The sequence below is a fragment of the Frankliniella occidentalis genome, unplaced genomic scaffold (genome assembly GCF_000697945.3).
Source record: "Frankliniella occidentalis isolate FOCC.00 unplaced genomic scaffold, Focc_3.1 Scaffold2, whole genome shotgun sequence".
NCBI classification, from domain to species: Eukaryota; Metazoa; Arthropoda; class Insecta; order Thysanoptera; family Thripidae; genus Frankliniella; species Frankliniella occidentalis.
Genome location: NW_026267132.1, coordinates 2,023,607 through 2,048,408, shown reverse-complemented (window position 1 = coordinate 2,048,408; position 24,802 = coordinate 2,023,607). Strand labels below are relative to the sequence as shown.

The following is a 24,802-nucleotide window of genomic DNA, read 5'->3' as shown; positions in this document are numbered from 1 at the left end:
TCTTGAAAAAGAAACATTTGAAAAAAAAAGAATCTAAAAATACATATTTTATTAATAAAAATATATGAAGTAGCTAAGCATAAAAACAATATTTTACAGTTATAACAAACCAGCTGTGCTGCATTTTTCTTCTACACAAAATAAACTATATAGAAAGTGACAATGACTAGAAGGAAGAAAGAAAGCGTGTAGCCTATAACAACCCGTGTTATTTTTCTCTGTTCCTGTGGTGTCATTTGTTGCTGCCTTTTCCGCCTTCTGGCATTACTGATTTTCCTTGCATTGACATCACCTTCCCATTCTAACTTGTGCCCTACAAGAAGAAGAGGTTCTTCAAGATATGATACCATTTCTGGAGGTACTTGAGGGCCACTAGAAGTAGGAACACTACTTGAAAGGCGGGCAGAAGCACTTGCACTTCGAATTGTATTTGACAAAGGCTCATTACTTGTCTCAGAAGGAAATTCCGTTATGTCATTAATACTGCATGGATCATAAACTGGTCTGCGGTAGCCAGGTCCATTTCTTTTGGACTTTATGTCAAAATCAGTAGCAGATCGCACAATATCTCCTTTGGAAGGTGGAAGATTTACAATAACTGACTTCTTAGGCGCAAAACAAGGAACACCAGAGGAGCTTTGCACTTTCATTTGTTCAAGAGCTTGAACATCCAATGCAAGAAATTCAATATCTTTACCGGACTGTAATTTGCCAGCATCCCCATGAGTAGTAGAGTTATCCTGCTGTACTGGAAGCTCTTTCCCACCATCTTCTTCAAAATTGTCCTGACTTACCTCAGTCACAGACATTTTGACATTTACACTATTCTCATCAAAATTTTCGATAGAAATTTTCTGCAATAGACTAAAGCGTCTCGATGGTTTTGGTACTTTGACTTTCAGGTAGGCTGAGTCAATTACACGGCCCAATCCCTCTTTGAGGCCATGTTTAAGGGCGTCATTTGCAAGCGCCTCACAAAATGATAAAAGCGACTTACCACTAGGACCATCCTGATTAACATTAATTCCTCTAATGACACAATTTTTCTTGTGATCATTGTGGAAAGTTGCAGCAATTTTAACATCAGCAGTGTGATAACTACATATAAACGGCAGTGTGCTCACTAGTTGGGTTTGTTCGGGGGACGCGGGATGCCATAAGAATTGATTGACTGCATCACGCGCCTTGTAGCTGGGTCAGTTATTTGCCAACTTTTCCTCCAGCTTCTCCATGTCATATAACACCTGAGTAAGTTGCAAAAATGAGAGTTAATCTCTAAAATCTCTAAAAGAAAATTTTCACTGGCAAAGAACTATATTTTACCTCAATCAAAGTACTCATGCTCCAAGCCTGAGTTCGGCAACTATCATGACAATAAGCCCCATTGCTATTGGTAAGTTCAGGCAGACCCCTCCAGTGAGATGACTGGATTTCAGAGAAATGTTTCGACATTAAAGAACGGGTACTAGCAATGGTTTTGCAGAGCTGGGAGCCTCCATCAACTATAGATGCAAAATGCAGCCTTGCTCTCAAGAAGAAACCAACAGGCCAAACCCATTCCTATGAGAAACAGAAGTATATACAGTCAGTCTGTAGATAAAACAAAACTTTCACTTCTGTAAAACATTAATGTTATTAGAAATTGTTTCTTACTGGTCCTTGGTGATAATTGAAGCCATGAGCAACAGAAGCATCTTCAGAATCGTTGCTATTGTCATAATCGGGGCGATAAGACCAATCACTTGGATCCAATGTTTTCATGCCAAGTGGTCCTAGTAAATGCTTTTCTGCTACTTTTAGAGCTGTCCATGCGTGATTGGGATCAACCATGTCAGGGGCCTAAAATGTGAAAAATGTAAATTCCCCATGGAATTATCATTTTTAATTCTTCTCAACTTCCATACAACTTACCACTATCAATGCAATTGGGAAGTTACAGCGGAGCTGATAATCAGCCCAAGCTTGAGTTGCTCCGTGGGAATCTTTGTAAATCCCACGCCTATTTATGAGATCTGGTCTGAGCTCTCCAGCAGCAGGAGCTTCAGAAATCCAAAAGAATTTTTCAAAATTTTTAGCAATCTTTTCTGACCACTGTTCATAGGTCCAAGTTGTGGATGTTCCTGTACAAAATAAATATGAAAATATGAAATCGAAATTGGAAATTATTTCAACATTTATCAGGGGAAGCATACCATCACGATTTGTATGTGTAACCGATTCATAGGGATAATGTCCTTGACGATGCATGTTAGACAGCCATTGAACAGTCATTTTGCTTAGACCAACCAGCTCTACAGCACTCCCATCTCGAGGGGTTGCTGGTTTTCCTCTTATGTGCGCTTTCTCACTAGATCCCATTTTGTCCATCCATGTACCACAATTCCATTCATTTCCACCAAAAACAAATCCTGTAAACGGTACTCATTTAAAATAATATATTTACGTCCAATTATAGAAATCTGAAATGCTAGTTAAGAAGTTTTACCAGTTTCAGGATGAACACCAATTTGATTGTTGAAGCCCTTATCTGTCATATGAGCATCAATACGTGTACCAGCATTGCGCTCACGGAAAATGAGACCTTGAAAATGAGTTTGCATTGCCTCTTGAATGACATCATAAAGAGGTTGATCCTATAATTTGCATTTTGGATTTAGTGTCAGAGACTTCTTTACTTACATACCCATAAAAACAATGTGTTCCAAAGTGTTTAACTCACATGCTTTCCTGGCTCTTGAGCCTCACTGTCATCAGTTGGAAAAATTCGAGATACTGTGTCTTTTAAAATACTGACACCATCGGGAGCCATTTCAACATAAGTTTTGAGTGTGTACATCCACCACCATAAAGCATCACGGCAATTAAACCTAAAAGGAGACATCGAACAATGTAAGAAATAGAAGTCATTCTGCTAGTCTTGTATCTATGACCAAAATTGTTTATGGAGACTATGAATTATAAAATGATGACCTACCTAGCATTCTTTCCTCCATCCAACAGATTCGGTAGAAGTCCATGTCTCAAACATGCTGCATATCCCAAAAGGTGATAACGAGTTTCTTGGAACCTTCCAGTAAGAAGGAACAAACCTCTCAGGGCAATGAATGTGTCTCTACCCCAGTTCCTCATATATCCAGTAGAGAAATGAGGTAGGCCTAAAATATAAGTATAGGTCAGTCTAATAGCACTTCCCACAAATAAAGAAAAAAAACATCTTACAAAATTTAACCAAAAAAAACAACATAAAAACAGTACCAGCCGACAGAGTTGTAAACACTTGTTCAGGCTTGTCAGAACGAGTGTTTGGCAGCGGAGGTGAAAGATTTGGAGAAAGTTGAGGAAGTTGAGCACTATAAACAACCCCACCACACTGAAGTGAACCCATGGCAAGACTTCGTAAAAATGTACTGCCCCCTTTTACAAACCTGTAAACAAAGATAATAGTAAATATCCTATTGTGTTAACACTGCCCTTCTATATGCATCAACCAAAAACAGTGAAAGCCTTTTTACAACTCACTCTGACATAGAATTCCATGCATGCTGAATCAGAGCTAGATAGGTATTAGTAATGATGACATCAAAGTAACGTGGAACAAGATATCTTGGTATTTCTTTCACAGGCTGCAAAGAGCGTTCCAGCCATAAACCTAAATCACATGTGCCAGGGTTACGCTTTAGACGCTCGTGCATGAAATCTGAGGAGAGAGAAGAAAAAGTTAATTCATGGAAAAATTGTATGGGAGTCCCACTAATACTAATTTACAGTGAAACATAACAAAGCCAGTACCAATCATCCAATTGCCTTCACGAAGGTTTCCACACACTGGATGGCCCAAGTCATTTTTAGGTCTAATTTCACTCAGTAAGGACATAATACCTGTCACAGATAAAGAATACATATAGAATCCTATTTTCATTTTAATGTGTGTTTTGAATATTTTATAGAATAGTGACATACCCTGAAGTCCAGCATAAACCATTGGAGCAAAACCAGGAATTTCATATGTGCCAGCATGAGGAGGCTCATCTTTTTCCTCCTCAGAACAACGATATAAAGCCCGGTTTAGATCAGCCAAAGACAAGCGCGACACTACAGTATCCAAATCTAAATCTCCAGATGATGAACAAAGTGCTGATGTGATTCTTCTAAGTTTTTCAATAGCAGGACGTACTTTTTCATTGAGTGAAACTCTGTTTTACAAGCAAAGGAATCATGAACTGACATAAATAGTGGTAACATCAATGAAAAAGTGCTTGGTGAAGGATTGGAACTGACCTAATTGCTACGACAGAGCCCGGCTGGAAATTCTTGAAATTTAGAACTGTTAGACCCGGGTCAGAGGAATGACCAAGAACCAAGGCATCCGACTCCGAGAGGGGAAAACTCTCTCTTAAGGAGAGTGTATAATCACTCAATCCGTTAATTTTATTGGGATCTTTCTTAAAAGTTTCCTGTTTTCCAAATCGTGGGCCATTGTTGCTTCTAACAAGAAATGAAAAACATGTTACAAAGAAATATTTAGATATAAAAATAATAACTTAAAAACAACATTGTTTTAAAGTTAAGCATACTTAAATGCCGCATGAGTTAGAGTTGTTTCCAAAATGACTTCATCTACTGTGCCTTCCACAGTTAGAGGTTTCATGCCATTTCGGTAGAAATGTGGTTCAGGCATGTGGAAGGCTGTGTAGGCAACCAAGATAACAGATTGATGGGTTGACGGATTGTGGCGCGTGACAGCAACAACATCAGCGTCCATTTGGTCTACAAATACCTGCATTTATTTTGAAAAACCTTTGTTTAAATTAAGTAGACAACTGAGAACGCAATGAAAAGCTTGGATGAAAAAATATGGATTAGATTGATATGTACAGAGGGAGATTACATACCTGATTATAGCCTTCCAGTCCAAGTTCAAAATGTAGCTTGTTCAGGGCCCTTTTCCCAGCTGTAATACCTGTTTGTAGATTGACAGCTTCAGGATTGGATGTGTCTCCATCCACCCATGATGTATACTCACGGTCTTCCTCAACCACATGAATCTACAAGAAATAAAAACACATTATACATATTATGCATGTAATAAATATTTAACCGTTGCTAATACTGTAGATAAAGATGGACGAATTCATCTCAAAGCAATAAACTTACATGATGAGGGACCAGTTGATCGTACCCTCTATTACTTCCAGTTCCACAACATGCCATAGACACCAAAGCTGCAGATGGAAGAAGATCAAAGACAGAACGTTTGTCTATTGGACTCATGTTGTCATGAGTTTGATCAAGAAACAAGGCATGAGCTACAGAGGGGACGAGGGGTCGAGCTACAGGCTGTAAAAATGCTCCAACTGGCTCCCCTCCATACCGATAAACCAGCCTGCCCAGCTCATGAGAATCCCAAGCAGACATGGCCTCTGTAAAGAAAAAAAAATAAAACAGAACAGAGGCAAATCAAAATCAGAAAAAAAATCCTAAAAAATCCTAAAAAATCATAAAAAAAGGATATATTATTTTAATTACCGCGAATTAATGAAGTAATCCCAAGACGATTGACAAATATGTTATCTTTAGCATCAGAGTTGGTGAAAAGTTCAGCAACAACATAGAGGTCAGGACGAACTTTTCGGGCAGCATCGAGAAGATACTAAAGAATACATAAAAGAATCATGAAATAAAGTTTGTTGATAATACTGTACAAGACCCAAAATTACAATTTACACACCTCTGCCACAGGAATAGGAGTAGAGTGACAGTTATCAAGCCTTATACCGTCAAAAACCCTGGCTGTTTGTTCAACATAAGTTTTCATGTGCTGCCATAAGAATGGACAATCCTCAGGTTTTTCACCAAATCTGTACCAAAATGAATTGTGAGGCTTTGAATTTGACAAATTAATTTGAGAGGTTGTAAAAGTTCAATATAGTACCTTAGTTTTACACTGTCTCCCCAAGCAATAAGTTCTCTGCGAAGATAAACATTTGAATCAGGACCTGCAAAGTTTCTAAGAGGATCATCACCCATGACCCAACCGTTGTGTGCCATCATGAAGCAAGCCTTATCAGAATACATAAGTTGCTCATGCTCCTCAAGGCTTTTTGGTTCTCCACAATCAGTAAAATAGCTGCAAGTACAAAATAAAATAGAGTTTCTTTGCAATACAGAGACTACAATACAAAATTGTGCAAAATAATCTTTTCATACCGTGGAACAAGAGGATTTTGGACTGAAACTTCTCGAATATGAGGACCGTTATCTTGAACACGGAAATATCGCATACCAGCTATGCAATTTTCGATTGCTGAGTTGAGGTGATTGTTTAAGGCCTCTTTTTGAATGTTGTTTAAACCCTCAATGTGCTGTTTGAAGTCTTCACCACACCGTCTAAGTCTTGTTTCTTCATCGTAGCAGTCTCCTCTATACAAGACAAGGAGATCAATCACCATGCACAATAGATAAAATAAAAAAGATATTCCAAGAAAGTAAATACTACTCACCGATAAGTGTTAAAGTACTTTTGGGCTAGCTCCATGTCAACCGAGGATTTTCGGCGTGTCCATTGGTCATCACGCACAATAACAACAAGCTGTTTATCCTCAAAGGAAGCAGGGTTTTGGGATGGAGGTGTGGTTCTTGCGAGAGCTAGGAATTGTGCTACCAAACTATTAGTATCAATAAGGAACAATTCATCAAGTTTGATTCGAGGAAGGAAGCTGCTATGCATAGCACTACGTATGGCCTGATCAAGACAAGAATAAAAAACAGCATTAAATTACACAAATTACAATAAATTTTTAGGGGAACTGCAATACAAGTGTAAAATGTACCAACCTGAAGGTGTGCTTCACAGTCAACTTCTTTCGGAATACCTGAGTATTCCCATTTACCAGCAGCCACTTCTAAAGTAAGTTGATGTAAAGCAGCATCAAGAAGGTAAGCAGGTCTCAAGTGAGGACAGTTAATCAAATTGTAGGTGCATTCTGGGTGGGACTGTAGCCACTTGCTTTCATTTGCAGTATGATTCAAGACAATGTCACATATGCTCAGTACCTTCCAGTCCCGACGCATTTTGTCTGTGACTGCCTCTACATCAATTATGTCAGCTGTCTTGCCATCAAAGTCAAATTTCGGATTCAAGCGAAGCTGATCGCTGAGACTGTATGCAGAATTGGAGCCACCCAATTCCTGAAAGAAAATCAAAAGTACATGTTAAAAACCAAGGGCAAAGTGGGAAGAACGAGGAAATAACACAAGAGAAAGTGAAAAGATATCGGTTGGGAAATTTTCCTACCTGAATTGGAGTGAAGTGGATCATATTGTAACCACTTTCCTTGGAGACTCGAAGCTTGCCCTCCCACGTGGGCAGAGGGCCAAGCAGCTTGGAGAGCACAGTTTGGCACTGGACGCTGTCCAGCGGGAGAGGGGTGTCCAAGTCGGGTCCGCAGGTCAAGACTGGGTCCACGGTGAAGTACCCAGAGCCCGCCCGGTTCTCGGCAGACCTGCAACACGTCGAGGTGAGGGCCCCTGCGGGGTGCCGGGTAGGCAGTCCCGTGGCGCGCGCGTGTCTCGCGGGACCGCCTCCCGCGCACTCGCAGGCGCTCCAGGTACTCACTCGTCGTAAGTGAAGTAGTAGTGGAAGGAGCCCGCGCGACGGATCACCACCTCGGCGAACTTGGCCGTGTCGTCGCTGGAGCCGGAGTCGCTCTGCCAGGGCAGCACGCGGTAGGCGGCGCGGCTGAAGTCCTCCTCGGGCGCCGAGGGGTGGTTGCAGTGGAGCGTGACGCTCCGGCCCAGCAGCGAGGTCCCCAGCCGGAAGTGCAGGCTCCACCCTGCGGGTCAGGCAAGGGGTAGTCAGGACCCGTCGGGTGTCCGGGATAGGCTCCCCAAGGGCCAACGACACTCACCTTTCCGCAGGCGGTACAGCGTTTCCTCCTGGTGCTCGCCGTCGTTGAGGGTGAGGACGCGGACCTCGGGCCGGCCCTGGAGGCCCTGGCCCAGCGCCCCCACCACCGCCCCCGAGACGCTCAGCTTGCGCTCCGACATTCTCCTCACCGGCTGCGGACGCAACAGGGCGGATCAGTCATAATCAACAGCTTCCAGAAAAATAAAATAAAAAAAAAAAAAAAAAAAACAAGAAAAAAAGGGCGTTCCAACGAAGGAGCCTGGAGCGGCCTGGGGCCTCTTCCCCAGAGTTTCACGAATAATCAAAAAAAGCGCAAGCATGGGAAAACAAGCCCGCTACAGCTGAGCACGTTCAATGTGCCAAGACTAAGGATGGGAGCGGGCGATACCGGGGCTAAACAGTCAACACTAGCAGGGAAAGGGTACGACCGACTTACAAAGTCCATGTTGCCGGCAGAGCGTCAGACTGGACACTGGTCTGCGGGTGCCTCAGCGGGTGCCCACCCTGACTCTGGAGGACCCCCCTCCCCCTCTCCTCCCCCCGTACCCGGGGTCACCGCGACCTCCCAGGACGGCGGCGTAACACAACGCCGGGCACGCTTCTCACGTCGCAAGCCCTTGCACGCCGAAATATACACCACGCCCACCGCCGCAAAGGGAAAAGGAAAGGGGGGGGGGGGGCAAAATGTGAGGTGGCAAAATACCTCCATACGTGACTGCGGCGATCGACACTACGCAAGCAAGCGAATTGTGCTGCGCCTTGCCTTCAAGGTCGCCATAGAGAGGGGCGGGGGGTGGGTCTGGGGTCACCCCCCGGGGGGCAGCCCCGCACATGCCGGGCGGGGGGCCAAGACGCCGCGCCACGCCACGCACTACCACGTGCGGGGGACAACAAAACACCCTCGTCCTGGCCGTGGGGGGGGGGGGGGGGGGAAGCACAAACGGGACCGATAATATCGAATACGGCAAACATGAAACACCCCCAAACTGGGACGGTTCCAAAAAATTCCAACCCACTGCTGACGAGTGTCATAACAATGGTGTGTCGACGAGGGTGTCTATACACGGGAAAAAATACAACATACAACAAAATATAACAAAGACAGATCTTTATCAATGCCAATCGGCTTATCAAAACTGGAATACTGGAACGTCAATCGGCAATCTTTATCAAAACTGGATAACGAGAACCGGCAATATTTAACAAAACGGGAATATTTTACCTTCGGGTAGAGACAGACCACAAGGGACTGCCTAAAAACCCACCCGCGCCGGCGCAGTGCGGCCACCCAGCCCAGCTCAAGGGCCTCAGGAGGGCGGCGGCGAGGCCCCTCTAGGCCCCTCGGCCGGCGCAGCCTTGACCTGTGACAAAGCTATTCCATTGATACGGGTGCGGGTGAGCCGCGAGGGGGGACGAGACAAGTAAACACTAGCTGGCCCAGATCGTTTATGTTTGGCCTTATCTTTCTCTATACGCTTCGTAAGACCTCGGCCGGTGTCAAAGAGGGGTCATTTGGGCGCTAAAACTAAAATAACGTCGATCGGTGATGACGCTCACTGATAAATCGAGTGCTCAACCGGGAAACACTCCCCAGTGCGCAACTGTCGCACAGTTGAACAACTTCATGAGTGGTTCGTTGATGCAATAAGTGGTCGTGGTGTTCGTCAACTTGTTTTTGACGGGTCGCCACGGCATAGGCGTGAGGCGGAAAGGGCGGAAACAGCAGCAGCCTCGCGAACAAAGGGCTCGCGGTCGAGTTTCGCGCAGGGGACATGTGTAATGACGCCAGTAAGGAACACCGGCGAGAGGGGTCTCTCTCTCTCTCTCTCTCACACACACAGAGCGCGCGCCGGCGCGGCACCCTGCCACCACGGTGGCAACACGTGCGCCACTCACTGAAACAAGTTCCTACGCAGTCCTCTGGAAACGACGTGGCTCAGAGCCACAAAGATACAGCGCATACAGCCCCCCGGGCTGCTGGCACGCGGAAGTGGCTGCCCTCTCGCTTACCGAGTCGCGGGGGATGGCGGTGGCGGCGGCGGTGGAGGCCGGCGGCGGCAGCGCGCCCGCCGACCCGGCCGAGGCAGAGAAGTGCACCATGGCGTAAAGACTCTTGGACCAAAACACGACCGCGGCCGCCGAGCGGACGAGCGCGTCTCGAATGGCAGCGACGGCGCGCCAGAAGTCCAACACGGCGCCACCCTCCTCGCCGTCCTCGTCCATCGCGGCGCGGGGGGCGGGGCGCGGGGGCGGAGCACGCTTTATCACGCCGGGCTGCTCCTTGGCGACGATTAGGAGCCCAGATTACTCGGCTACAATGACGCTCCGGTTACAACACACACGCCCCCGACGCACCGCGGCCCCTTCCCTCCCCCCCTGGCGCCGCGCGGAAGTGCAAGGCCTGCACCACCAACACCACCACCGCACGGTGCAGCGAGATGGGCTCGCGAGGTCCCCGGTGCGGTCAAGGTGACCAGTGTGTCGTCCACCGCGTGTCCGGCTGTGCCCGGCTTGGCCCGGCTGCGATCGAGAGGCAGAGAGCTGAGCGCAGCAGCGATGCCCCCCCGACTAATAGTCGAGCCGGTCAGCTGGCCGCCGGCCGGCCGATGCCGGCAGCGACAGCCGTGGGAAAGGGCGGTGGAAGGGGGAGGGAAGCTCCACGGCGGGGCGGTGCGTAGCGCAGGGAGACTACCCCGGCACCGTCGCGTGATGGTCGGGGGCAAGGGGGACGGCGGGGAAGTCCAGAGGGCCCGCTTGCCCTGAAACCCCGTAGTGTTTCAATCAGAACACCAGAGCACTGGCCAGGCATCCTCCATTCAGCTAACGGCTGGGTGGGTGATTCCGTAGAGTGGCTAGTCTTCTCTCTCTCTCTCCCACCTAATGCCAGTCACCCATGAGGGGGGGGGGGGGGGGCCCGGGCAAAAGTGATCGAATACAACAAATGAACGAACGAGGTGGATGAGCGAACGGAAGCGTCGAAAGCGCCATAAGAGCCAATGGGTCCCGTTCGTTCACGCGTTCACTGCCCGTTCGTTCACCGGCTGGCTTCCCCCCCCCCCCCCCCTGTGCGGAATCACGGGAATCACCCTACAGACGGGCGCAGCTATGCGCCAAGTTATCGCCGAGTCCCCGCCTCCCAGCAAAAGGCGGCAAAAAGGCTACTACACTGCCCGCGCCGCGGGCCCCGCGGTCAGGAGGGACACTTGTGACGGATGATTGTCACCTACTACTCCCCCCCCCCTCCCCCCTCCGCGCCTGATACCACACGAAGACAATATCACATGGGAGCACATGGTGGGCAGCGCGTGCTTGGTGCGTGCTCGGTGCAAAGGCCTCAGAGGGGGGTAGAGTCCTACATGGGGAGGGGTTTGGGCTGGCAGCCACTTGCAGCCTCGGCAGTGGCAGGGGTTAAGGGGGGGGGGTGAAAGTCGAAACACAAACATTTGGGCTTCGGCGGCGAGGGGGGTCCGAAGGCCTGCTCGGCACCAAACTCAAGAATCGCAGAATCTAGTTTGATTATTTTTGCAGCATGTGTCACCACAGTTGTCACATAGCAGGGAATTAACAAATTGGAGAACACAGAAAACTAGCACGGAAATCTGTGTCCTAGCACAACGGGGTTTCCCTTGAAGCATTATTGTTTTGGGATTTTAGGATTATTACATTGAAACCAAGAGAGTATTTTAACAATTAACTCCCCGTCACACAATTTAACTCATGAACTCAAGAGTCCCTTTCATTTTCTGGAAAAGAACCGTAGACAAACAGGAAATGTAAACAAAGTAGGAATAGTGCCAGGTTAAACTGTCTATTCACGGGGAGAAACTAGATCCTGTCACACTGACTGTTGTGTGCCGTCCAGAGCGGAACTTCTCAAATATCCGGACGCACTGTCAAGAAGAAGCGAAACAGTGAGGGCAGCAGGCGGGAATGGAGGAGGGGGAGAGGTTGTCAAGCAGTGGAGCCCTAACAAGGACCAAACTGCACTGACCTAGCAGTCAAAAAACTGTGGCGACCAGGGATACGCTGACATGTGTTTTCTGATGCTTGACAAAATATCGCGTCAGGAAATAAGTGGAAAAAGGCAGTCGAGCAATTTAGTTAACTGTCAAGAGACATTTCATAACCTACAAAAAAGCATACCTGATGTAGGCGATAGTAGCTTGAACAGTTACAAGATGCGATGGGAAATCAACGATAAAAGACTTCTAATGTGTAGAACATGACACGAACGTGACTACCAGCGAGCGTCAAACACCAATTCTGGTGAAATGGCCCTGTTTTGATGCTTCAAATGAAGGTCACCAGCGGTCACTTGTTTTCATTCAAACTCGCCAGCCCTTAAATCCTAGCAGAAAGCTTCACAGCCTTCGAGAGACATCAACATAAGATGTCATTTAATCCCCCTATTTTCAACTTCCCATTTTTTTCAGACTTGATAATGAAGCAAATAAACATGGATAAGTCTAATTAATTTTTTTTAGTAAAAATGGTATCAAAAGCGCCAAAAATTACAACCAAAAATGCGCAATTCAGCGAGAGTGCTGCCCCCTGCGGATGTTGCCAAAATCAATCACGTAAACAGGCTGTTGGCTGTTCAAGGATCACGATCTAGTAGATGGCAACGTAGTTTAAAGACTGATATGTGCTAAAAGCTTCAAAATGACAATGAAGCATTACAAGCTCATTGTTCACGAAAGATCATTTAGCGGTAAGTGCTTGTAGATCAGACGTACGTGTTGTTTGTTGAAATATTTCTTTTGTGACTTAAACGCCACGAATGGGCACCAGTAACCTGGAAACACATTTCCTAGTTAAATCAAAATTGTCATAATTTCTGTTTGTTATTGTATAGATTTTCCGTTTTCTTGTATCAAATTAACGCCCTCCGAAAGAAAAACTCAGAACGTCTTAATGCCCTTTTAAACCCAACATTTTTTTTTTTTTGTTGAATTATCGAGATTTCTGATACAATGACCGCCAAAGTTCTTCAAAAATGCACAAATTGTTATTGTTCAGTCACCTCAATTTACCATTTATTTTCTAGCGGAGGATTTAATAATTAATCCCAGAGACTGTCCATCGCTTAAGAAAGGCGACATTGTAGAAATCTATCACCCAGAAGATGAATTCAGTAGACTTCTTTTGCAAGTTACCATATTCAAAGAAGATCTCCAAGGAAAAGGTGTGGTAAAAAATAGCAAACATACCCTTTGCTTCCTAACCTCTTTTGATATCAATGTAGACACTGGGTGCCAAACATAACTTACATGTACTTTTTCTATTGCAGAGACTATAAGTGTTGAGTCCAGCATAGCTTCGGCTTTTCAACTCCGCAAATATGTGGATGTGTGTATGCAACTTGTTGAACCAGAGACAGTTAGTCTAGACTCTGTTGAGCTTACCTTCAAAGATCAGTATATGGGTCGTAGTGAGATGTGGCGATTGAAGAATAGTTTGGTAATTGTCAGTTTTTTGGCATCATTGACATTGTTTTTGTAAAGCAGATCATTCATTCCTTTCTACGATTTCTAGATCAATACATGCATCTATCTTAATAAGAAAATAGAATTTTGTGGAGGTTACATAAGATGTCAGGTATATGAAATGTGGTCCTCTGGTGTTAGAGTAGCTTGTGGTGTTATCACTGAAAATACTAAGGTATGGATGGTTCAAACATAATCACCACTTATTTCATTATCATTGTTTGATTAATGTCAATTTTCTCTGATCATTATTTTTCTCCCGTTTAAAGATTGTATTTAGATCCTCAACCAGTATGGTTTACCTATTTCTTCAAATGAGTTCAGAGATGTGGGACTTTGACATTCATGGAGATTTGTATTTTGAGAAAGCTGTAAATGGGTTTCTGGCAGATTTATTCCAGAAATGGAAGGTTAGACTTATTGATATGAATTTAATTGTTTGGCTCAAAGTACATTTTTATCCGTCTTGTATGTAACTACATTCTACTTTTCAGAAACATGGGAGCAATCATGAAGTTACAATTGTCTTATTTTCAAGAACATTTTACAAAGCCAGTAGTCTAGAAGAATTTCCACGCCACATGCGAGATTGTCTTCAACAAGACTATAGAGGGAGATTTTATGAGGACTTTTATAGGTCAGAGAATCATATTTTTTCTAAAGTGGTACACAACTTTGTCTTTTTAATTTCTATTTCAGACTAAAGTAAAACTGGATTATTTCTTATTTTAGAGTTGCTGTTCAAAATGAAAGGTATGATGACTGGAGTAGCACTCTTGTTCAACTAAGACGTTTATTTATGGATTATCAACGCCTTGTGTTAGAATATCACAAGAGGCCTGGTATTGAAATACCCAAGGCTGTAAATTCCACTGCAGCCCAGGGGAATTTCTTAGAAGTACTGAACATGTCTCTGAATGGTATGCTTTGTTTTATCACAAAATTTTACCTCTTATATCTTTGAGTTCAAACCAAATTACAATTTTCCTATTTTTCTCAGTGTTTGAAAAACATTACTTGGATAGAAGTTTTGAACGGACTGGTCAACTCTCTGTAGTCATTACTCCTGGTGTTGGTGTTTTTGAAGTAGATCGTCAACTAACTAACATTACAAAGCAGCGGATCATTGACAATGGTGTTGGTAGCGATCTAGTTTGTGTTGGAGAGCAGCCATTACATGCTGTACCTTTGCTTAAAGTGAGTATAGACCTGAAATTTAAGTCTATTTCTTCCATTTTCTTGCATGTTGCATTGGACTTCTGCCATTCTGTTAATTTTTACAGTTTCATAATAAAGACACTTCCATCAGTGCAGTTGATGATTATAGCATGCCACATTGGATCAACCTTAGGTATGCCTCACTTATCTTTTTATCTTTTATCTATTTTTAAGTTCTTGTGTCATATTTTTTTAAATGGCTTTTTTTACTTTTTACAGTTTCTATTCAACCAATAAGAAGGTGGCATACTCAAACTTTGTCCCAAGAATTAAATTACCTCCTCGTACAAAATCTGTGAGAACACGCTCTCATTCCTCTCAATCCCAATGTGCTCCTGGAGAAGTTGCCGCTCTGCCCACTACCCCAACCACACCAAAAACTAAGCTTGTGGATGAAGAATTTTTTCCTGAGTCTCCATTTGATTATGATGCCTATGATAGGCAAGTGTTTCAGATGCCTACAGTCCACACAACTAGGTACGAGGTGCACTCACATCTATTATCAAATAAAACTTTTGATAAATTCTTTACTTTTTTGATTATTTTGTTCTTCTTTTACATCTGCATAGATTTTCTCGTCAATTGCAAAGGGCTTCAAGCAGACACAAGAAAGGGAGTGTCACCCTTGATGGTGGAGTAAGTGTGAGCATAACAGGGCCTGGAATGCAACATCTTCCAAAGTCTATAAGACGTAAGATATCTGATCCTGATATTCACCATATGAACAATGGAGAGGTAAGATTCTGGTCATTAAAGCTACATTGCTCTATCTGGATATCTCAAAAAATGTGTCTTTTAAAATTTTCTTGCAGAATGTAATTGTTGGTTCCCCATCTAATGGTCACAGCCACTTAATGACTAGCCCTAAGATGATCAGTGGCGGTCCCAATGTTGGACCAGCTAGTCCATTGTCTACTTTGATGGGATCATCTCCTATTCTTGGCTCATCTTTAACTCCAAGATCAGCTGCCATCAGTATACCACAGATTCGATCCAATAATAACTCTCCCCAGCCATCTCTTTCTGTTAATGCTAATGAAGATGGTTTTGCAGAAATGGCTAAAGGTTTAGTTTTCATATCTACTTTTTTCTCTGTATTATCAATCAAATATTATCAGTTTTTACTAATAGATCTTCTTACAGTTAAACATAGAGCATTGGAAGATCTTCTCGAAGGGGAAACCTCACCCCCACTAAGAGTAGTTGCAGGAAGTATGGGATCGCCTACTTCCCCCATATCACCCACATCACCACCTCAGAATACTGCTTTACTGAGACCTGGAAGAGCCCTCATCAACCCCTTCGACCCATCTCACGTCACAATTAAGTTGACTTCAAATCGGAGAAGATGGACTCACATTTTTCCAAAAGGTAAAAGTCTGAACACCTGTTAAGCTCTTTACCAAGTCATCTTTCAATCAGAGTGAGTAACACTGGCTATGTTTGGTTTGAATATTTGTAGGTCCCGAGGGGGTTTTAATACAACAACATCATTATCAAGCTGTTCCCACATTCACCTCTAATGAAGATCAGAGCCAGTCTCAGACAACTGCCCAAATGCAAGGAACTAACGGACAATCTCAAGAAGTTGTGTCTGTTAGGAGTACATCTCCTATTGGGGACCTGGCTCTAAAATTCAATAGCAGAAGTGGCATGACAAGATCTGCATCTCAGATAGCTTTTCAGGATCGTGAGTATCAACCTGGGAAGCTGATGCCTTATACTATTATTATTACATGTGTTCATGTGATTACTTTGGATTCAGATGTTCGAGGAAGAAGCTTAGGCCGACCACAGCTGTCTGAACGCGGACAAATCCCTACTCAAATAGTGCAGTCAGCAAATAAAGCTTTGCTTTGGGGTGCAACTGGTGAACAGGAGTGGACTCCTGCTTTGACTACAGGTACAAAAATATTGAATGTTCAAAAACAATTTAACATTTGGTTGTTGCTTGCTTGATTCATCTAAGTTAATCAAATTGTTGTCAATTAAAGCTACTGCTGTTTCCAGAAATAATTGATAAAATTTTAAGAAATGATAGGTTTTATCCACAGTATTGTGGTGGACAGAGCCAAAATACTCTTTTATTTAGTATCTATGCTAACGTTTATTACAAACAAATGTGATGTTCTTTTGTTTTTTTCTGTTTGATGAGTGAACTGCCTTCTGTGATTTTAATGCCATAACTCTCTCTTTTTTCCCTCCATTTTTCTTTCCATGTCTTTGGGGTCCTGTGTGCCTGTCAACTGAATCAAATCAGTCGGAAAAATAATTATAGGTTTGAACATTATTGATTCTAAAAATTAGTATAATTGTTTCGTAGACTTTTCTTTCTGTGGATTCCATCTGGTGTGAGTAGGGGTAGTGGTTAAGCACAGTTGTATTTCAACAGCAACCTTTTTCTTTTCCATGTGTTTTTTTCTTTTTTCTTTGTGTCTATTTCCTTACTTAGGTCGGTGTTGTGATTTTAATGGGATCCATCTAAAATTTTAGATTAGATGAAATTATCTGCATGCTCTTAGAGGGTAGTGAGAATACTGTATCTTGCTTCTTTGCTAATAAACTAATTAACAGGAAGTACACAACACAAATGTGGGTTGGTAACATCTTCTTTTATGTATTTTTCTGCCACTGTTTTGATTTGTTTCTGTTTTGTTTTGTTTTGTTTTAACCACATGCATGTTCTCATTTAGTCATTTTGTAGCCTGGAAGAATGTCTGTCATCAGTATTACTTTATATATGATGTAATACCATAAGTGCAATAGCAATATTTGGGCATCGTGTAGTAAGAAATTTTCTGTTACAATACCCTTTGTTCTCATATCTTGTCTTAACTATGTATAAAAATTTGTAGCTCTCTTCTCTGTGAATGCGTCTTTGCTATCTTTGTGATGGTCATTATTCTCTGTCTTTTACAGACCTGCTGAAATCAGACTAGAAAATTATTACAGTGCTCTTATACCAAGAGGTAGTAGGGATGTATTCAAACTTACAGCTCTTTTGGGTTCCAGAAATATTACCAAAGTTTAAGCTAATTTTGTGTATGCGCTTGTCTTTGTTTACTTCATCTCTCTAGCTGTGTGCATCCCTTCACAGTCTGCAATGGTTGTTTTATCTATCTTAATAGAGTTTAGCAATATTTCTCATTTTGTAGTTTATTATAATTTAAATTATAACCGTAGGAGTTATTGCATGGTCACCATAACACATGGCTAGCTAGTTGGACAAAGCTTAACTCATGTGTACTCCCAGATCTAGCTAATGTGAACACTTTTGTCTCAAACTTACTAATGAAAATATTTATGTTTTCCCCACAGGGGTTGATTGGAAATCTCTAACAATATCTGCTTGTCTTCCAATCACAACTGATTATTTCCCAGACAAGAGAAGTTTGCAAAATGACTATGTTGTTTCGGACTACTATCTCTTACCTGATGACGTAAATGCTGATTTTGCTCAGCGCAGAGCAATTTATAAAAAACCATTGACTACGTCGGAGGTTTTCAAGGAACTAGTTTCACAGCGTTTGGCTCAGGTATGTTTTTGATTTTAGACAGTGTCTGAAAAGAGTTTTTCAGTCCCTGCTGTTTGATTCATTCCCAGTGTTTTCCCCTCCAGGGATTCCAGTTAATAGTGCCTAACAAAGACGGTGCACCATTTGGCTCTCTTGGCGCAGGAGTTAAGATAGAGACTCCTGCAACTCCCAGCTCAGTTGTTGGACCCCGCACCACTGATATGGAGCCAAGTGAGGAATACTTATTGAGTATAGGAAGAATATTTCACCGCATTTCTCTGAAAGGTTCTTGTATTACCGTTACGCGATATAGGCCAAGGTAACTGCCAAAACATGGATTCCCTACTACGCAAATTTACTGAACATGTTTTTCTTCTATCAATTTCCTTTCTCCCTATTTGTTGTATAGGCACCCTTACCCACCATTCAACTTTTATTATCAGTATCGTTTCCAAGCACCTGACCATGAATCTTATGAAGTTTCTTGGGTGTCATTCACAACTGAAAAGCTTGAAAACTTCAACTGGAATTATGTTGACCATTATATCTGTACAAGAGGAGATACAGATTTTGCTTTAGCAGAAGTAAGTGGCCGGTGGTTCCATCTTGACTCAAGTGGAGTTATTTGAACATTTAAAAAGTAGGTTGAAGCGTTGACTTTTAAATTCTGATTCAAGGCACTGAAGTACTGGCGTTTCCGAGTCTATTTACTTCCTGTCAATCAATCTGCAACAAGAAAAATTCTTGATGGTTCTGAACATTGTGATATATATGTGCCTCCTTCTACTGAGGACCAGTGTCAAATGGTGAAAAACTTCTTACGATTCATCGAAACATTTGTGAATAGGATTCGAAGACCAAATGCTCATAAAAAGCCTAGGGTAAGTCTTTTAAATTCCTAATTTTAATGTTTCTCTTTCTTCTTTCATTTGTGAGCGAGTTCCAAAAACAACAACAACTAAGCTTTGGAATTTGTGTAACTTATATCAAATTGTTTTATGTACCAAAGTTTTGTGTCAAGCATGATGTAGATGTTCATCAACGTAATCCTTCAGTGGTTTTGTGTACAGTACTTCAAAAGTTATCTGCATGCCAGAATATTTTGATTTAAATTAATTAGTACCTTTTTAATTAGCTGTCACCATTTTGCATTGTTGCATTAAGTGCCTGAGTTTTGAGAGCATGTCAGTGTAGTATTTGTGTATTTGAATGATAGTTATAGTGGGATAAGGATCAACTAATGGGGTCAAAAGAGAAAAATTGACTAATCCTTTCTTTTCAAATGGATTAATTGTTTCAAAGCAGGTGGTAAGTTTATACTGTACATTGGAAAAAATTGGTTATTCTCCTCAGGGCAAAATTTTCCCGTGTATTTCTTTATTCACTTAAGCTTTGTGTGAGCCACTTTTTTGTTTTCCAAATCCTGGCCTACATAAATACACGTATATTTCTATCCATTGCATGTACATATATGCTGCATGCTGTCTTTGCTTGTACATATCTTTGAGCCAAATGCGTGTTACAGGATCCCCACAGTTTTCAACCAGCCCCACTGCCCTTGCAGCTCAGCCATCTGACCCGACGCAGACACAGCACCAGCCTGACTTTCCTTTCGCACTCTAGTAGTTCGGCTAACCATGCAACTAACATATCTCAGGTATTACATTGTGTCAGCAGACATTAGGAGACATTTTCTAGAGTTAACCTGGGGATTTCTTTGATCTCAACAATGACATTAAGTCCTTTGAAAAGTGTTGCGATTTTCCTTCAAAACTTCAGTGTTATTCATCACTTTGATTATTAAATTACTTTAAGTCTCAAGGTAAGTGTTACCACTCTTCATATAGAAAACGACTACCTAGCTTGCCCGTATGGTAGATTTTTCCAGAAAGTAATAAACATATTTACAAGTCAAAATATTTTGCTGGTTCTCAAGTTTGCTGTCTTTATTCTTCCTTTCCTGTTCTTTCCCTTGCCTTTGCCCTGTAAACGCCTTGAAGCCACTAAATAAACAAGATATTCCAGCTTTCACCTCTCATTCAAAAGTTGTATGTGGCTTCTTGCTGTTTCATTTATATTTCTTTACCTCATACCTCTTATCCTAATTTGATTCATTTATGAAATCAATTTTGTTGCGTTATCCTACCAATTAGCAGTAATTTCTTTCTGTGTCTCTGTCTTCAATTCGTAAAGAACATTCAGTATTTTCACGATAGTTGTTTGCCAGAATAACTAATGTTCCCGGTACAGTAATTTCAAGTATGCATGTTTTGGTTTGATTGCATGAGTGTGGATAACATTTGTGCCCTGTATTTATTGTTTATGAGAATTTTTTCTCGACTAGGATAATTTTCCTAAAACAATTGAGAGTACAGTACTCACTCAGTCAAGTCAGCAATGTTTTTGTGCAAACATGTTAAATTCGTGCTGAAGAAATAGCCTATACATTTTCTTATATAAGAAGAAGATTTTTCAACACTTGGACCTTTTATTTATAGAGATTTTATGTTTTTAGCACGCGAGTATTGTTGGTAACTCTCCATTCCGAGAGCGTCTTGGTAGCAATCGACTACCAGATAAACCCAGACCGAGGTTTGTTGGTGCTAGTTATCATTTAATTCACCTGCGGTGGCGTTCTGTTTGTGCATCTGTGTGGAGGCATTATTAATACTGTAGTATCTTTCCTGCTGGTTGGAGAATGGCTTCCATTCCTGTAGCTTCCACATATTTCCACTTTGCATGCCAAAACACACTCAATTTATATGAAACATCACAAAAGAGCAGGGGTATTGGACCCAAAAAATGAAACAAATAACAGAAAAGTTCTTTACTTCTTCCCAGCTATAAGGCTGTTTTATCATTTGAAAAATGAGCTCGACCATTTTATGCATTGGCTTGGGAATTATGAATAAATGTGTGTGATGATTGCATTTAATTTATGTCATAGTACCACCTGTCACGGCTGGTAGTGGTTTCTTTACTTATGCTGTATCGTAATTTCTTGGTGAATTTTTACTTGCAATGTTTCGTTGATTGGTAGTCAGTAGATCACTTAAACTAATGCATGCTTTTGGAGGGATATTCTTTGGATAACTTACGCATAATACTATATGATTGGTATAAAATTTACAATAATTGTGCATATTTACAGGTCTTGGGATATTGAAGCCTGAGATATTCTTTTAACCTATGATTTTATCTGAACATTGTGAACCTATAATTGCTTCATTGCTTCTTTTAGAACTTTTGTTTTCTTTTGACGTACTTGTGAGTGAGATAGCATTATAAATTCTTTGATGGTATCCTTATATTTTTTTCTATGCAGCACTATGTAAATAATAATCTGTGATCTGACACTGATTAATTTGATTTTCAATTTTGCATTTTTTTGCCCTTGAATTTCTGCTTTGCTTGTTTCTTCAAACCATTACTCACTTTCCGTAGGATAAACATCTTCCATCGGGGCGCTTGGTGGAAAGGTTCTACGCAAGGTCAGTGGTGTCATTCTCAGAATGGGGTTTCAGAAGTTTTTACTGTAAATTTGATAAATTTCTTATAACATGTAACTTTTTTGAGGGGAAATTCAGATCAATGTAATTGAAACTAAAATATAATTTGAACTACGATTTTCTTCAGTAATTCAAACAGTTCTTTAAAAATACTAAAGGCAACCTTATCATCTTAAAAACATCTTTATGATCCATTCCAGTTTATTTTTAAAAAGAAGTAATCTTAATTTTGTACATTTGAAAGTGAGTGCTTAGCTAGATTGTCATGGAAATGTATCAGTATTTTAAGCCTTGTTTAGTGAATGAGTAGGCAAATTAGGCAAATTGTGGCATTGCTCCCCCTCGCTTCATTTTTCAACTTCTCTTCATACACTTTAAACCAATAAAAATCTGCTTACTTTTTTCTGCTCTTAAATTTGAGTGCAAAAATTAAATTACCAATTTTTAATCTATTAAATTGTTTATAGATCGGGCTCAAAAGTGCTGGAGAGAGGGCGGGCATCACCTGCAGGGGAAGGACCAGTTGACTTTACATCCAACAACGATCATCAAGATTGGCTTGAGGATGGGTGAGATATTTCTATCTTTAATACCAGACAGCCCCCAGTGGAATGTCAGTTATTTTATTCTGTTTTGTAGTCTTGCACAGCCAGAGTTACGTCTAGGACGCAATGCATCAACAAGTGATATAGTGGATGCCATGCGCCAACCAATGACTGGAGTTGGTTTCTTGGCTCATCATACATCCTCCCTGACTTTTGCGAGTGCTGATGCTGTTCAGTGGCTGATCAAGCATGTTGAGGACGTAACTTGTCAACAGTCAGCAGAAAAAATTCTTGAGGTACATTTATTTTAAGTCCACAGAAAAGTTAATCTTAATCTTATTAGGGTAAGGATTTTTACCAATCTTCTTTGTTGTAGAAAATGTTAAGTGAAAAGCTCATTTGCCATGCATCAGGGGACCACACTCAGCCTCTAAAGATTGGCTTTTATCTGTACCACATAGTTTCAGATCATGACCATCAAAAAGGTTTGTGTCGTGCTATTGTGTATGTTACCTAATTCTATTGAACAGCAAAACTGTTACTGATCTCAATTTTATCTTTTTTTTTCCCTTTAGATGGTGATTCCAGCTCTGCTTTGTTTGGTGATATTCAGAGCTTTGAAAATGAATGGTTAGAGGTAGAAGTTCGCCATCCAACAAATTGGATGCCTCCAGCCTCAGGTGGTGTTGACAATGTTCCCAACTCACCAACATTGCAGCAAACACCCATTACTATTCCCTTACCACCACTGCCTAAGTTTTTACAAGACAAAATGGAGGAAATGTGTCAGGGAGATGGAGGTAATAACAAAGCAAGAAAGCTAAAACCCCAAAGGCCATTTTGATCATTTTATATCTATTCTTATCTTTTAAATATTTGATTTTTCCCACTGTGTTTCTAGTTGCTCAGTATAAAAACATTCATTTGGAAATTGATGTGAATAATAAAAGTGACCGAATAGAATGGGGTCATTGTCGCTACCAATCATTATTTCGTCCAGATAGAGCATATGAACTAGTGGTACAATGGTTGTCGGCCTCTGGACCAATAGTGGCGGAGCTGGTAAATACAACTCTAAGAGTATTTTATCTTGATTTTTAATGTATCGCTTGTATATGATATTTCTAATGCATTCTCCTACAGATTGTTTCTGGCTGGGCTAGGAAAGCAATTCAATGCAGCCTTCAGATGGTTCCCATCCCTGCAGATCCATTAGCATTACCATTCACCCACAAGTCAGATCCACTACGAGGACCTGTCTTTGTTCCGCTAGACACTGAATGTTTAATGGGTAGTAAAAGCTATTTATTTCAAGGTAAAGTTCTATAGATCTAATTATTCTTCTGTTAAATTTTTATTCATTCCCACCAGTAGTTTTTTCTATCCACTAAAATTTTACTCCTGCAGAATTCCCAGAGGATTCTTGGGCTCAGCGGCTTTTACTTTTCCAAGAGACCATTGCACTGAGATTCGGTTTCATTGCATGTGCCATGGAAAACCGTGGAACAAGTCCACAAGCAAATAGATTTAATCGTGAGAAGGGTAAGTTTTGAGCTATATCTTATAGACCTTTCTCTGAGGGTACAAGAAATTTTAATTTGACAAAAATTGACCTTTTCTTCTCCCCTAGAAAAAGAGCAAACAAGACATCATCATCAATACGTTCATATTACTGGCAACATGTTCCTGCTAATACCATCTCCACCTTGTCATCGGTCACATGCTCAGGACATGGATTGTCAAGGAAAATCCAAACGGACTGTGGGACGTCAACCTAGCGTGCAGTATCCAACACACCACGATGTTATGGTATCAAGTCCTCATGAAGAATATATAACAAGACATGTCAGTGGAAACAGTAATCAAGATGAATATGGTCCAGATCGCAAGGTAAACAAGTTATACATACCTACTGTATTAAAGTGTCTTGGTTTTACTGAATGAAAACAACTTCCTCTCATTGTATTTCCTCCCAGATTGGCTTTCTGTGGTCATGGAATCATATGCTGACACGAAGATGGAGAGGCCCTAACAGCGCAACAGGAGATGAACAGTTCCAAAATAAAATGCTTAAGGACTTTAGGGAATTTTGCAGTAATCAAAATAACAGGCTATTGAACTTTTGGGATCAGTGCTGGATTATCCGAGACCAATATGAAGAACGCACGTCAAGTGCCTCTGCATCATTCGGAGATGCACACGTGCCGAATGGGGAAGGGGTTCGTAATGGTAATTTTAATAACACTAGCGTATTTTGTGGTGTACATTCCACTCTAGAAGAAGTTCCTGAGAAGGTATAAACCTTAGGTTAATGGCAAAAAATTTTTTTTACCATTCTCTATTGCATGACAGTTATGTCTTACAACATGTCAGGCACACAACAGATATATGACCACAGAAGCTCATCATATGTTTATAAATATACTGTATAACCAAAAGACTGTAAAAATACTATACCTTGTTTCGATTTACCGACATTATACAATTGTTAGTTGTTAGAAATTTGTTATATCTGATTGCTTCTGGATCTGACGCAGCAGTTTAAATTACCTATTTTATGTTTTTCTGACCAACAAATTAGTTTTAATTGTTAAATATTGGGTCTGTGATTAGATAAATTATG

The 24,802-nt window shown here is 41.6% G+C and overlaps 2 protein-coding genes across 11 annotated transcripts; one reads left to right on the top strand and one right to left on the bottom strand.

Moving 5' to 3' along the window:
* Positions 1–1,094: 1,094 nt before the first annotated feature.
* On the bottom strand, positions 1,095–12,249 carry LOC113205959 (glycogen debranching enzyme). 5 transcript variants are annotated; one of them, XM_026421798.2, is made up of 26 exons: positions 9,917–10,476; positions 7,908–8,058; positions 7,616–7,832; positions 7,295–7,502; positions 6,835–7,188; positions 6,501–6,742; positions 6,208–6,420; positions 5,933–6,127; positions 5,729–5,858; positions 5,527–5,650; positions 5,155–5,420; positions 4,893–5,045; positions 4,575–4,777; positions 4,279–4,485; positions 3,961–4,193; positions 3,790–3,879; positions 3,520–3,697; positions 3,256–3,425; positions 2,975–3,155; positions 2,720–2,867; positions 2,486–2,633; positions 2,193–2,408; positions 1,912–2,120; positions 1,654–1,839; positions 1,324–1,560; positions 1,095–1,244 (listed from the first exon to the last, which is right to left on the bottom strand). In XM_026421798.2, the coding sequence occupies exons 1-26, from the start codon at positions 10,127–10,129 to the stop codon at positions 1,197–1,199; spliced, it is 4,920 nt and encodes a 1,639-aa protein (XP_026277583.1). In that variant the 5' UTR covers positions 10,130–10,476; the 3' UTR covers positions 1,095–1,196. The 5 variants fall into 5 exon arrangements, with proteins under 5 accessions (XP_026277583.1, XP_026277585.1, XP_026277582.1 ...); XM_026421800.2 differs by lacking the exon at positions 9,917–10,476 and adding an exon at positions 12,050–12,249 and having other exon boundaries at positions 3,790–4,193; XM_026421797.2 differs by having other exon boundaries at positions 3,790–4,193; positions 9,917–10,477.
* A 202-nt stretch (positions 12,250–12,451) lies between these two features.
* On the top strand, positions 12,452–24,802 carry LOC113205958 (GATOR complex protein Iml1; the record flags this gene model as incomplete). 6 transcript variants are annotated; one of them, XM_026421793.2, is given in 31 exon segments in its annotated part: positions 12,452–12,617; positions 12,954–13,091; positions 13,197–13,366; positions 13,442–13,567; positions 13,662–13,802; positions 13,887–14,029; positions 14,125–14,312; positions 14,393–14,589; positions 14,676–14,743; positions 14,830–15,087; positions 15,180–15,345; positions 15,423–15,675; positions 15,754–15,981; positions 16,073–16,300; positions 16,376–16,513; positions 16,871–16,888; positions 17,929–18,146; positions 18,230–18,444; positions 18,535–18,709; positions 18,803–19,006; positions 19,651–19,782; positions 21,570–21,616; positions 22,102–22,203; positions 22,274–22,475; positions 22,556–22,664; positions 22,755–22,979; positions 23,081–23,241; positions 23,323–23,494; positions 23,587–23,721; positions 23,810–24,069; positions 24,156–24,802. In XM_026421793.2, coding segments are annotated over 31 exon segments (5,190 nt in total). In that variant the 5' UTR covers positions 12,452–12,568.

What these genes read in the sequence shown, in the direction of transcription:
- LOC113205959 (XM_026421797.2), bottom strand. Translation starts at nt 10,129, where the DNA reads ATGGACGAGGACGGCGAGGAGGGTGGCGCCGTGTTGGACTTCTGGCGC. An exon ending in ACTGTGAAGCACACCTTCAG is followed by an intron (nt 6,743 to 6,834) that starts GTTGGTACATTT and finishes TGTCTTGATCAG; the next exon opens with GCCATACGTAGTGCTATGCA. An exon ending in GTTTACAACTCTGTCGGCTG is followed by an intron (nt 3,156 to 3,255) that starts GTACTGTTTTTA and finishes CTTATATTTTAG; the next exon opens with GCCTACCTCATTTCTCTACT.